General features: G+C 42.4%; 1 protein-coding gene across 8 annotated transcripts in view; it reads left to right on the top strand.

The window, feature by feature from the left end:
* Window positions 1-13,682, top strand: part of tnika (TRAF2 and NCK interacting kinase a) — a 65,129-nt gene that overhangs the window by 46,434 nt on the left and 5,013 nt on the right. For 2 of the 8 annotated variants that reach the window (XM_080479697.1, XM_080479701.1), the window contains exons 14-31: window positions 211-471; window positions 795-1,376; window positions 5,056-5,220; window positions 5,438-5,746; window positions 5,938-6,044; window positions 6,235-6,350; window positions 6,866-6,963; window positions 7,160-7,183; window positions 8,105-8,173; window positions 8,980-9,086; window positions 9,278-9,380; window positions 9,480-9,629; window positions 9,738-9,831; window positions 9,959-10,129; window positions 10,244-10,387; window positions 10,578-10,712; window positions 11,173-11,273; window positions 11,466-11,615. In XM_080479697.1, coding sequence (XP_080335823.1) covers window positions 211-471; window positions 795-1,376; window positions 5,056-5,220; window positions 5,438-5,746; window positions 5,938-6,044; window positions 6,235-6,350; window positions 6,866-6,963; window positions 7,160-7,183; window positions 8,105-8,173; window positions 8,980-9,086; window positions 9,278-9,380; window positions 9,480-9,629; window positions 9,738-9,831; window positions 9,959-10,129; window positions 10,244-10,387; window positions 10,578-10,712; window positions 11,173-11,273; window positions 11,466-11,615 — 2,886 coding nt within the window. The remainder of the gene's footprint in view (window positions 1-210; window positions 472-794; window positions 1,377-5,055; window positions 5,221-5,437; window positions 5,747-5,937; window positions 6,045-6,234; window positions 6,351-6,865; window positions 6,964-7,159; window positions 7,184-8,104; window positions 8,174-8,979; window positions 9,087-9,277; window positions 9,381-9,479; window positions 9,630-9,737; window positions 9,832-9,958; window positions 10,130-10,243; window positions 10,388-10,577; window positions 10,713-11,172; window positions 11,274-11,465; window positions 11,616-13,682) is intronic. The other 6 variants (XM_080479699.1, XM_080479703.1, XM_080479702.1 and 3 more) reach the window with 6 other exon arrangements.

Here is a 13,682-nt window from a genome sequence, read left to right as displayed (position 1 = left end):
ATAGTATTTATGGCTTGTAATGGCTATGTCCATACATCCAAGGCATACATAGAGCAGACATTATGATGTAATGTTTAGGTGTTGATTTTAGTTTGTATGCATGCCTTTTACGACCCCGTATTCCCACTTTTCTTCCTTTCTCCCCTCATCTGCTCTACTTACCGCTGTTTTTCACATGTGTTTCATATTTTTCCTCCTCTCCTCCTCCAGGAGTACAAACGCAAGCAAGTTGAGGAACAGCGGCAGGCGGAGAGGCTACAGAGGCAGCTCCAGCAGGAGAGAGCCTACCTGGTGTCTCTACAACAGCAGCAGAAGCAGCAGCAGCAGCAGCAGCAACAGCAGCAGCAGCAGCAGCAACAGCAGCAGCAGCAACAGCAGCAGCAGGATGAGGGAAGACATTCGGAGAAGAAACAGCTTTACCACTACAAGGATGTCATTAATCCTAATGACAAGCCTGCCTGGGCTAAAGAGGTAAGCTCCAACATGCATGACATGCAGTGACGTGAATCTATAATGACTTATTTTCCAAAGATGTGAACTTCTTTTTCTTGAACAAGACTAAGTACCAATGCTGAGGAAAGTCGAGCAATATATGTTTTTTTCGAGCTGTAGTTCGAAATGTGGCTTCAACTCGTGGCCTTGTTAATGATTTTTTGAACAGGTCTCACTGCAATCAGCAAACTCTGGATAGTAGTGAGGAGACCTCACTTCGTCATTCTGAACACTTTTGCTCACACTGCAATGTCTGATTTGTGTATCTTTGTTATGCTACTCCTCTGACTCTTGACTCCTAGGTCCGGGAGCAGCAGCATGCTCATGGTAACCCACCCCGCTCAAACCTTCGGCATCACCAGTCATTCAACCAGCCCGCTTCATCCTCCAGCCCTCATGGCCAACCCAGAGTTCAGGCATCTAAACAAACCCAGTCCCATGGTGCCAACCATCTCGCCAACCACCTCTCCCATATCGGCATTTCATTAGAAGAGGGAGATCTTCTAGATCCAGGGTTGAAACGGGAGATAAGTCAGCAGGTCAGAGAGTTCAGGGCTCAGAAAACTAGACGTCATAGTCCAGGGCCTATTCAAGAGCCAGTCAAGTCTTCTGGCCAAGGACCTGCTAGGGGACCTAATAAGAGTCAAAAAGAGTATTCAAGTCAGGGGCAAGTGGGAGAGTATTGTGGTAGACCCAGGATTTATTCGCCTGGGCCAAATAATCTCATAACAAAATGTGAAGAGAGACCTCGGTCTATCTCCAGCCAGGCAGCCATCCAAGGACTAATGTCTGCAGACTCTCATCCTAATAGTCTTCAACATCATCCTCGGTCTCCAATACAAGTCCAGAAACCCCAGGCTGGAATTAACCCTGTGGTCAAGCCGGTTAGTCTACGTCCTCGTAGCAATTCACACTCGCCGTCCCGTAGAATAGATGTAGACATAGAACCTGAATATCAGGGAAGGTTGGACAGACAGATGAAGTTGTCTGGAAGTTACAACAATCTCACTGCACTCTCCCACTGTGAGGCATCTAACAAAACTGGACCTTTCTCTGACTCTTTCTTGAACAGACAAAAGAACCCAGGCAAACTTGTCTCACCACATGGCAATTTTCTGCAGGTCCCTGGGATCAATCTCCCTTTTTGTCCTTTTGACTGTGAAAGTACAAGTTGCACTTTGGAGCAAAACGCATCTAGATGCAGCTCCCCTGCATCTGCTCTCAGTTTTTCATTGCCTGAATCCACATTTAAACAGCAATTGGCTGATATGCGTCATTTAAGCAGTCCAGTTGGGTTGACGAGCTTTTCTCCCCAACTCTCTCCCACAACGCCACCATCGTTCTCCCCCACGTCCGGCACCTCTTCACCCTCATTAGACAGATATTCTCCCGATTATAGCACCTTGCTATGCTTCCCTCATAGTCCTCTCCCCTAGGAACCCCCCTTGGGAGTACCCCTTGATCTGATCAATCTGAGCAGAGGGTGTAGCTCTTTTCCTATTACCAGGAATAAAAATCAGATATAAACAAATAAGGACACTTCTGTATTTGTACTTAAAATGTATTCTTGAAGTGTCTCTGCTTGCATAGTTATACATTTTAAAGTACATGATGCTTATTATTTTGGTATTACATTTTTACATACTACTCATCTTATTGATCAACAATAAATACAAAAACAATAAACTGCACTGCTTTTTAGTAGAGTATGAACTGGTTGAACTACCAATACGACGAAAATGCCACTACCCTGCTATTCTTACATTTAATTTTAATCAAACTTATGCTCCACATTGTATAAATCACATCATATTTTTCATATGATCATAGTTTTATCCTGGTGATTGGTTGTGTTGGAGTCTATCTTTTCTCTAATTTGGAGGAAATTTACTTTGTCTCATTTACTTTGTTATTTTTATATATATGTATTTCCAATATTTCTCCATCTTTGAGCTGCCTGCGATCCTATCTAAAGCAAAGTTTGTGGCAATGCAGGCAGAAGAAAAAAAATCACAATACAATGTGTATTTTAATGTATATAAATGTTGAATTTCTCACACATCTCTTTGAGTATCATGGAGCGAAACAAACATCGCTCTAAAAATTTAAGACAGTTCATTTTACTCCACTCCGGCATGAGCAATAAGTGGCTTGTGGGCAACCTGTTGCATCCTCACCTATTCTTTGAGGCACATATCCAAAAATGTAGAATTGATTGATTTAAAAAAAAAAAAAAGAATTTAAAAAATAGAGTCAATTATGTGTGTTATGTGTATTATGAGTCAAAAATTATGAATGCAAAAAAAAGATGCAACATATATATGATATTAATACATGTTGATTTAATAAAGGGCTTAACCCTCTTGTACTGAAGGTGAAGGGCAATTTAAAGTCGCAAATTAACTTACAACACATGTCTTTGGACTGTGGGACAAAAGTCTTGCACATGGAGAACATGCAAAATGAATAGAATGACCAATAAACCCCCTGGCAAGAATCCTGGTCAGTGCAGCGTCTATGTACATATTCCTATAAATATACCGATGCACTCAGACTCCTGAACTGTTAAGTACCACCTGATATAAGAGACAGCCCACACATTTCTCGTATATCTTTATCATATAAAGTCCATGAAAAAAAACTATAATTTGACATTTACTGGAATCAATAGGTACATACGGAGTGTCCATATTTTAAAGAATTACCTTTTATTCTAAAAATCCAAAAGAGAAAATAAGGATGTGTAAATTTATTGCTCACATAAAAACAAAGACATTGTAGAAAAATGTAGACATTGTAAATCATATCCTCATTTTTTGCTATGCAAGTTATTTTTTTTACAGTTAAGCTACTATATGTTGTTGCCTTTTATAATATAAAACATTTTCACTGGGAATGAGATCCAGAGAGAGACACACACCCCCACCCCCGCCTCTGCCCCCACCCCCGCCATGGCCACCATCAGCTCATGCCCCACTATATGTTGTCGCCTTTTATAATATAAAATATTTTCACTGGGAATGAGATCCAGAGGGACCCCACCCCCCACCCCACCCGCACACCTCTACCCCCACCCCCGCCATGGCCACCATCATCTCATGCCCCACTGCGACCTCGTCAGCCCCTTCCTGTACATACAGGGTTTGATGTCATCTTGGAAACCCGTGCATTAGTTTCCTTCTAGGTTAGTCGAACACTCAATCAAAGCTGTGCTTGGTGATGGGGTACGGTGAAATGGTGAATCCTCAGAGGACGCCCTCAACAATCCCTCCCTTCCTCGTCCGCATTTTCTCTCTCTCCAGTATTTATTAATGTAGATGCAGCATTTTCTCCAAACAACTTCCTCCGGTATTTGTTTTTCTGTTCACAGTTGAAGGAGTTTTTGGGTAGTAGGCTGGAGACAGACTCGAGCAGCATTACCCAGAGGCTTTTTCCTCTGTAAAGGGGCGTACTAACAATATTCTCTCTCTTTCCTGTAGGTCAGTGTTAATGCTAACCCTCAATTGTACACCGATCAAACTCTCACTTCACGCTCAGCAGGATTTCTTCTTAGCCAACGAATGTTTAGCCCTCTCTACATTTTTGCCTACATCTGATTTCCTCATCGGCAGTTGCCTTTCATTTGAACAACTAACCACTTCTCTGTTGCTGCACACACTGCAGTTAACCTCCAAGCAGTCAACTAACACAGATTTGAGGAATGAACCAGTATTGCATAGTGTTTTGACCCAGGTCATAATCTTAAATAATCCTGCTGGATTATGAGCTCATCTGGAATTAGAAAAAGCCTTTAAAACTGTAATATTTCTCTTTCCACACATATGTTTACCTGCGAGCTATTGAAACCATGCCCTACTGAGCCACGAGTCAGTGTTTTACCTACCACGAAGTAGCTTTTTTAGATTCAGAAAGTGGGATGTTGGCTGCTGGGAGCTTTCCTTTGAATCTTCTCTCACTGCACGGGAGTTAATCTGATAATCAGATTACACTGAGAAGAGGAGCTTTCTGCCTTACTCACACAGACATATTTAGTGCCTGTTTGCATTGACATATATGTGCACTCCTTCAGTTCAAACAAACAATGAATTGTGTTTGGGAACTGCTCCTACACAAAAATCTTTCACTCTGGCCTGGATTTTGGTGTCTGCATATGAATAGTGGGTATAATTCTATTTAACCTTTCTCTGAAGCCACTGAACAGTCTTACTTCTCAGTATTTCTAGGACATGGAGAGTCATACACAAACAATAAATTTGAAGGAAACAAAAACTTGTTGGTTAATCATTCTCTGTTTCTCGAGAAGCTTCAACTAACTGTTCCGTTGACAGTTTAATTATGACTCACGTCAAGTAAAAACAGGTTTAGGCATGGTGAGTTCTGTGGAACTCTTTTGTTCAAACAATCCAGATTTTAGATGTTGTCCCACGAAGGTTATACGATGTAAGATTGCGCGGTGGCTGGCGGACGTGCATGTGGGCTGTGATGCCCGTAGTGGAGCTAGTGTGGTGATTGGTTGTTTTGTGTGCTGGGCTGTGAGTGACAGTGGTATGTGACCTGTCTCAGGTGGAGGAGCGATCTAAGCTGAACAGACAGAGCTCCCCAGCGCTGCAGCACAAAGTATCCAACCGCATCTCCGACCCCTCCCTCCCTCCCCGCTCCGAGTCCTTCAGCAGCGGGGGCATGCAGCCTGCCCGCACCCCACCCATCCATCGCTCCATCGAACCACAGGTGTGTGTGTGCACGCGCGAGCGCGCGTGTGTGTGTCAGTATGTTTGGGAAACTAGGGATGTATATGTTTGGTGTATTCCCAAATCACAAACCTCTTTGCTTCTTTTAGTAGTGGCCTCTGTCAAAGTTCAGGTCGACATATGAGTCAATTAGTTTTGTTCTTCATCCATCCACCCCAACCATTCTCTTCCTCTATTCTATTTCCCCCCACACACAGATGGCTCATCTGGTCCCTGTGAAGACCCACTCTAGCTCCATGTCTGGCTCTCAGTCTCTGCAAGACCAGACAGGCTCAGCATTGAGCGAAGGCGTTAGCTCGGGATCCCCCAGGCCTGAGATGCCTCGTCAGAACTCAGACCCCACCTCTGACACACCGGGACCCCCTCCGCGGATCACCGGCAGGGAGGAACGGGAACGGGAGAGGGACAGGGAAAGGGACAGGGACAGAACTGCTTGGCTGAGGGAGGAGGACATCCCACCCAAGGTTGAGGATCACAATCAGAAAAGAAGATTAACAACTTCTCATGTATTTTATTTTGATTATACTATTTATTCCTTGTTTTATATTTCACGACTCATTTGATGAACTCATTGTACATGAAAATTGTAATAGTGACAGTATTAATAGTTTAACCTGAAATCATTTTTAAGTGTAAAGGAGAAAGTGTTTCAGGTCTGTTGACCTGTGTGTGTGTGTGTGTGCGTGTCTTTGCCCAGGTACCCCAGAGGACCACTTCCATCTCCCCAGCTCTCGTCAGGAAGAACTCCCCTAATGGAGGAGTTGGTCTGGGCCCTCGCACAGGTTCTCAGCTCATACGAGCCAGGTAAAGACTAAAGAAGCAAACAGATTTGAACTTTTTTTCCTCCTCTTTTGACTCTTCAATAGAGCTCATGTCGGACTGCACCGTGGTGTAGTGGCTAGAATACGTTACCCCCAGACCGTGACAACTGTTAATTTGGAATTAGTTTGAGGTCATTTTGCCCACATATGACAATATTTCCTTCCTGTTTCAGCAATCCAGACCTGCGACGCTCAGAGCTTTCTCTGGACGCCATGCTGCAAAGAACCTCCTCCAATTCATCATCTTCCTCCTCCCCTTCATCTCAGGGAGGCTCAGCAGAGAGGAGAGGTAAAAAAAAAAAAAAAAAAAAAAAACTAGCACTGCGCTTATGAAACAGAAAAAAACACTCACCCAAACTAAAAATTGCACACTTATGCAGGCATGTGAGTCAATTTAAACAGGTGTATGTCGATGCGTCATGCTGGAACCACACTCACTCACTCACATGGCTTCAGAGGCTATCAGCGGGACATTGTCAGTCGCAGTTCTGCTCTGATCAACCTGTCTGATGCGCCCTGTTGCTCTCAGCCTCTGGAGAGATACAGGAGAGGAAATGAGAGAGGGAGATTGTAAGAGGTGCAGAGGGATGTGTCAAACAACGGGTCAGAGTGAAATCCCAGACATGCATGGATTTCCCTCTGAAAAACACATAGCATAGAGGAAGGTTTAAATATGGATCCATGTTCCTTCATGTTATAGTCTATATTATGTTGTCCGTACACATGATTTAATCCAAGAAGCTTAATGTTATCTCCTTTAAAGCGATCTGATCGGTTAATGTTTTACCATTCTTGTTCTGGTAGGTCTAACCAAGCAGGAAGGATCTCCTCCAGGAGCCAATCAGGAGGCAAAGTCCAAACAGGAGGAAGGTCGTGAATCAACCAGACCAAGCAGACCTGCTGTGAGTCTCACAACACAGACACACACATTCACTTCTACCACACCAATCCTCTCTGGTGAGTTTGTACAGGCCTCCTCCTCATTTTTTCTACTATTCAACTGGTCTTTCTTTCTTTCTTTCTTTCTTTCTTTCTTTCTTTCTTTCTTTCTATCGCTCACCCGCTTTCTCTTTTGATCTTTCTCTCTCCATTCTACAGAGCTATAAGAAAGCCATAGATGAGGTCAGTGACAATCGCGTCCCCTTTACTTTTTTTTTTTTTTGCGTTTTTCCTGGTTTTCCTTTATCGCGATCGCATAGCCCTTCCTCTTCCCCTGGCATGGTGGAGTTAGATGATTTCACAAGACGATGACTTTCCCCCTTGAAACTTTGAAACATCAGAGAGTAAAACCAATGGCAGTGCATGTATGCGTCTACACACATACCTGAGTGTGGGTGGATGTGTGCTTGTGGGGGTTGGCGTGATGCAGGCATGTGGTGTATATATATAGTGTATATATGTGTGTGTGCCTGTGTGAGAGCAAGCAGATGTGTGTAGGCTGATCTGCCACGCACCTGAACAGTCTCTGAATTTCTTTTCCTGTTTCTCTGTTGTCACGGTTCAGGAGGAGCTGGTAAGCCCACCGAGTGTGACGCTCCTCCCCCCCCCCCCTTCTGCATGATATGGTCTGATCCATTGGCTGGGGGTGATGGGGAGGGAGGGAGGGGCAGAAACTACGGGCCAGTTGGCATGGGGGTGATTGGTAGAGAGGAGGCAGAGGCATTCTGCACTCCAGTAGTACATCAAGCTTGATTATCTGTTGTTATTTCTAAATATAACCTCTGTTCTTAAAGGTAGCATTTGCTTGTGAGTGAATAAAAGCGCTGATTATGATCAATACTAGTGTAAAAAAGATATTTAATCCGCTAAAAAAAGATCAGCACTCTTGTTCCATGTCAGCTCAGGTGTCTTATGTGACAACTCACATGTTGCCCCCTCATCATGATATTTAAGGTTTATCCCACTCTTTCATCCTCTCTGCTCTCCTTTCCTCCCTTTATGTGATGTATTCTCTCGCTTCTCGGGTTCTTGAGACTGATGATACAGAACATATCGACTGATGGACTGCCTGTTTCTCCTCTTCCTTTCTGTGCTCTGTTATAGGACCTAAGTGCATTGGCTAAAGAACTCAGAGAACTGAGAGTAGAAGAGGGAAGCAGACCTCCAGTGAAGGTATGGCGACATTTGTGATGAACAAACAGATGTACTTGATTGTGTCAAACTGCAACAACATGCGGGCAAGATTCTATCTTCAGATTTAAAGATGTACAACCAACTGCAGTGACAAAATCCCTCTTACAAGTCCAGGCTTGGAGTGCTTTCTATGTCGAATTTGCATGTTGTCTCTGTGCATGTGTCGTATTTCTCCTGGTCCAAAGTCCAAAAATATACATTTGACGTTAATTGGGAACTATAAAATTGCTTTTTAATTTGTGCATGCATATGGTCTTTTCTCTCCGTGTTTGCCCTGTGGTGGACTTTGACGTGTCCAGGGTTGACATTATAAATCTATTTACCCGACCCATTCGCAGGGAAAACATGCAGCCTCGACAAAGGAAGGCCCAATCAACCAGAATGTTTTACGCTTTATTAATAGTGCTCTTCTGCATTGTTTAGATATTCTTGCACTTGCTGTGTAGAATTTCCATGCATTACCAAGCAAATGATGATGTACTTTTTGCATGGCTGCCAGTAGCACATGACAAATTGCCTCTGTGAACAACTGTGCAGAAATAAACAGAAGGAAGACTCAATTATAGTTAAAAATAAAATCTGTCAGGTCCCATCAATATGTGAATATTCTCATCAGAAAAATGCTGACATTTTGAAAAGAAAACGTGCAAGGTTCAAATGAGCCCTGCAGGTAATTTAGAGACGTCTCTATAAAATCCCGTCACAATGTTGTGTATTAGAGGCCCACTGATCAATTCTCCTTATTAAAATTGATTTTTGTTTGTACTCCTTGTGTTCTCTTGAAGGTTACAGACTATTCATCCTCTAGTGAGGAGTCGGAGAGCAGTGATGAGGATGGTGAGACAGTGGGGCATGATGGGACTGTTGCTGTTAGCGACATCCCCCGCATCATGTAAGTTGTCCTCTTGTTTTTATATCCTCTCTCTCACACTCCTTTTTTTTTTTTTTTTTTTAGAACTGTCAGCATTCATTTGTACTGAAATATCCATGGGTTTTGGAAAAAAACACCATGCAAGTTGCTTGTCAGTATTGTTTTAGCAGAATTGCTTTGTAAATGAGTCAGTCTGTGCGTGTGAATCACAGGCCAGCAGTGCAGACCAGTGGAGAGTCGTATGGTGGGCTGACGGAGGATTCCCTGGGAGATGCCTATAATCGCTCCAAGGACGGTACTCTAGTGATGAGAGAGGTGATGATGACTCTGTTGGCACACGTTGCTTAAAACAAATATAATCTGGATGACTTTTTTTTTTTTTTTTAATTCAACATCCACTTTTGTGTCTTTCAGGCAGAGGAGAGGAGGAGAGGTGGTCACACAGAGAGTAATGGATTTGGAAATCATAGCAACCACGGTAACCTGCCTGACCTGGTGCAACAGAGCAATTCTCCATCGGCCACGCCCACCACGGCCCTGCAGGAACTGAGCGACGCAGCTGAGGTCAGACACATTTCGCACAACTATATACATGCACAATAACACCCACGCCTGTGTTTATGTAGATGTAATGAAGGAGACCTTCATGCTTGTTCTTTCTATAATTTGTAGTTTGGTTTGAGTGGGTCCAAAGCATCATTCACACCATTTGTTGATCCCCGGGTTTATCAAACCTCCCCAAGTGATGACAACGAGGACTCAGCATGTAGGCAAAACTATTTTGTCCCCAACATAAAAACTGTTTTCTCATCTTGACTTGTAATGATACTGTCATCACAGTCCTGAAAATACAACTTACCTCTATTTATTTTTCCTCTGCTGTGGCACACCAGCCATGTTTGCCAACGAGCTAATGAGGCAGGAGCAAGCCAGACTAAATGAAGCCCGGAAGATCTCTGTGGTGAATGTCAACCCCACCAACATCAGACCTCACAGTGACACACCAGAGATTCGCAAATACAAAAAGCGCTTCAACTCTGAGATCCTCTGTGCTGCTCTTTGGGGTAGGACTTCTTATTGACTTATCTCAATCCTTTTTTTATTATTATTTTTTTTAAATCTTTTCCTTTTTTCTTTTCTTTTATTTTTCTGACTCTTGTGGGTACGTATGTGCTCAGGTGTGAATCTTCTGGTCGGGACCGAGAATGGTTTAATGCTGCTTGACCGAAGTGGACAGGGAAAAGTCTATAATTTGATTACCAGGCGGCGTTTCCTACAGATGGACGTGCTGGAGGGCCTCAATGTGCTTGTCACTATATCGGGTAGGTTTAACTTTCACACTGTAAATGCTTAAACACTGTCTACAATGCAAACGGTCATACAATGCATTCATGAGATTATCGCCTATTCTTTTCTCAGTCTAAATCAAACCGGTCCACTCCTAAGAAAGGTATTAGTCAAAGTATTTCCGTAACTGAAATCTGAGTTGTGGTTGTTTGCTTCATTTTCCAGGGAAAAAGAATAAGCTGCGTGTCTACTATTTGTCCTGGCTGAGGAACAGAATATTGCACAATGATCCAGAGGTAGAGAAGAAGCAGGGCTGGATTACTGTCGGAGAACTGGAGGGCTGTGTGCATTATAAAGTTGGTAAGCCTCATGGTTTCATGTTAAAGTGTTTTATATTTTTAAAGTGTGGGGAGGGCCTGTCCTGGGAGGCACCAGGAAAGGAAGATCAATTTATTTTTGAATCGAAATCAAGCAATGTGTTTCAACCTCGGTAAAAGCGTGACGCACAGTCCCACACTTCTTACCTGACCACTTTTAAATAGATAAAATGATCATTGCTAATGTATGACATACATACATGTGGGCAATTATACTACAATCACAAATAAGGTTGAAAAACCTTACTGGTATAAACCGCTTTCCACTGATAATGAGCTCTAATTAGATATTAGACAAATATAATTTTGGCTCACTGGAGACGATATATAATAAGTAATCCAGTAAATGTAACTTTTTTAAAGGGTTCAAGTGATCCAACAAATGATGCATTCTATTAGATGTGTGTGTACTAATTCTTTTTATATATATTTCTTGTTTCTAGTGAAATATGAGAGGATCAAGTTCCTGGTCATTGCTCTTAAGAACTCAGTGGAAATCTATGCCTGGGCTCCCAAACCCTACCACAAGTTCATGGCCTTTAAGGTACAGAGGGACAAATACATGTGTGTGTATTGTACGTGTCTGCACAAATGAAATATAAAATATATTTCTAATGTATTTCATAATTTTGGAATTTCTTGTCCTTATATGTTTCTTTCCAATTCCTCACTCTCTGCTCCTCTGTGCTTCCGGTGTGTCCCTCATCCTCTATGTGTTACACTCTTTGGCTCTTAGTCCTTCACTGAGCTGCAGCACCGCCCTCAACTGGTCGACCTGACGGTGGAGGAAGGTCAAAGGTTAAAAGTCATCTATGGCTCTAGTGTCGGCTTCCATGTCATTGACGTGGACTCGGGGAATCCTTACGACATCTACATCCCCTCACATGTAAGTGCCCAGATGTTTATCCGTGCGCGTCTTCTCGATTTCATTTTCAGTAAACAAGTTGGCTCAATAAGGCTCCGTCAGCACTAATGAATCTGAATCAAAGCCTGCGCTTAAAGTAGCAGGCTGTCAATATTTTGTCATTCCTTCCTGTGGTACTTTATTAGCTGCTGATTTCCTCCCGTGCCAAAGTTAGAAGAGAATCGCTCGTCGGAATGCAACATATTTGTCCTGAGAAGTTTCTTGTGATTAACGTAACATTATAATAAAACAAAAAGATCTATATTTGCTTTACTGCTTCATCTGTTATTTATTTTAGTTTACTGAAAATTGTGCATATGGCTATCTGACAAGGCAAATGATTGAAGTGTTTATGTTACAGAACACATTCAGGAAGTTATTTCAAAAAAACTCCTATTGAGGGTTGTTTAAAGCAGTGGTTCTCAAGCTGTGCCAGGGTGGTGACAGGCATTCATCATTTTGATCTCTCAGGGAAGCTGATTTACCGTCGGCAAATTTCTCTGGTACGCTTGAATGCAAATCAAGTTTGGTGCTTTCATTCCAATCAGTTCACTCCCCAACTCTAACTGATCCCCTGCTAAACTTGTTCAAACACGGTTCAGCCAAACTGCAGATTTACTGGCAATAATCCCGAAAATATAAACCACCATATAAATCTGTGTGTGTGTGTGTGTGTGTGTGTGTGTGTGTGTGTGTGTGTGTGTGTGTGTGTGTGTGTGTGTGTGTGTGTGTGTGTGTGTGTGTGTGTGTGTGTGTGTGTGTGTGTGTGTGTGTGTGTGTGTGTGTGTGTGTGTGTGTGTGTGTGTGTGTGTGTGTGTGTGTGTGTGTGTGTGTGTGTGTGTGTGTGTGTGTGTGTGTGTGTGTGTGTGTGTGTGTGTGTGTGTGTGTGTGTGTGAGCAGTGCGCTGTGCATTTAGCTTGATCCTCCACACTGTCCTCTCCAGTTTGTTAATGAAGAATATTCCTGCTCGCTGTCTCCACCTTTCATCCATGCTTCTTCTCTCTCTCCCCCTGCCAATCTCTCCTCCAGTGTGCCAAACAGATGAAGGTGACATCCTGCCATCCTCCCATTAGACTAGATCAATAGATGTCTAGTAAAACCCCCTTAGTGAGTGCACAGCACTACAAGAGTATATGTGCTGTCCGGTTCACTAGTGTAGCAATTAACCATTAAACCATTAATAACCTCGCCTAAGATTGATGTGTATGTGAATAAATTCCTTTCAGCTTCCACAAACCAAATCTCTTACAAGATATATTTAATTTCAGTGTAATTTATACCACAATATGAGATTCCTGTATCAAAATGCAAACAATTACTGTAATTAGTGCTTCATTTAAAATGCAATTTCTTTATTTCACACTTTTGGTCAAATGTCTACATTAGCTGACTTTTCCTAACGTACGCAAATGTCAGCAGAGATTTTGCCCAGAAGTAAATGCTGGTTTGTACTGAGATATATTGTAAAAGATGGAGTTTGTGGCAAGCTGAGATGTTTGGTTTTTTTTCCCACTATTTGTTGTGTTCCTGAACTTCAGTCTGAAGTCACACCTCATTCTAATGTGCTTCTGCTCCTGCAACATGAAATCTGACAATTAGAACACCCCATGTAATGCCTTTTATATTACAACGATTAGTGCTCCAGTTTAATTGCAATTTAATTTAATGCAATGTATTTGTCTGTATATCATATCTGACAATCACTGAAAAGCCAACTCGACTTTATTTTTTGTCAAATGTCTTCAGTAACACACTTCTTTACTGAGATCATCAGAGGCAAAGGTTTGCTATTAAATGCATATTGGTTTGTATTCAGAGCTAATGTGTAAGTACAGGTTTTATTGGGCTGGGATGAGTTTTGTTTTCTTGACTTGCTGCGCTGCTCAACTGTAGTGTGAGGTCACATATCATGATAGCTTATTGCCACGGATTGAAAAGGTGGTCTTGGGGCTTTAATGTTTGTAAAAGGTACAAAATAATGCAATATTTTAAGCTTTTGCTGTTGTGTTTGTCCATTACGAGTTGAGAAGGATGATGCTTCTTACAGAA

Source organism: Lipophrys pholis (assembly GCF_963383615.2).
Source record: "Lipophrys pholis genome assembly, chromosome: 14".
Taxonomy (NCBI): domain Eukaryota; kingdom Metazoa; phylum Chordata; class Actinopteri; order Blenniiformes; family Blenniidae; genus Lipophrys; species Lipophrys pholis.
The sequence above is the reverse complement of the archived record's forward strand: the minus strand, read 5'-3'. Positions and strand labels throughout refer to the sequence as shown.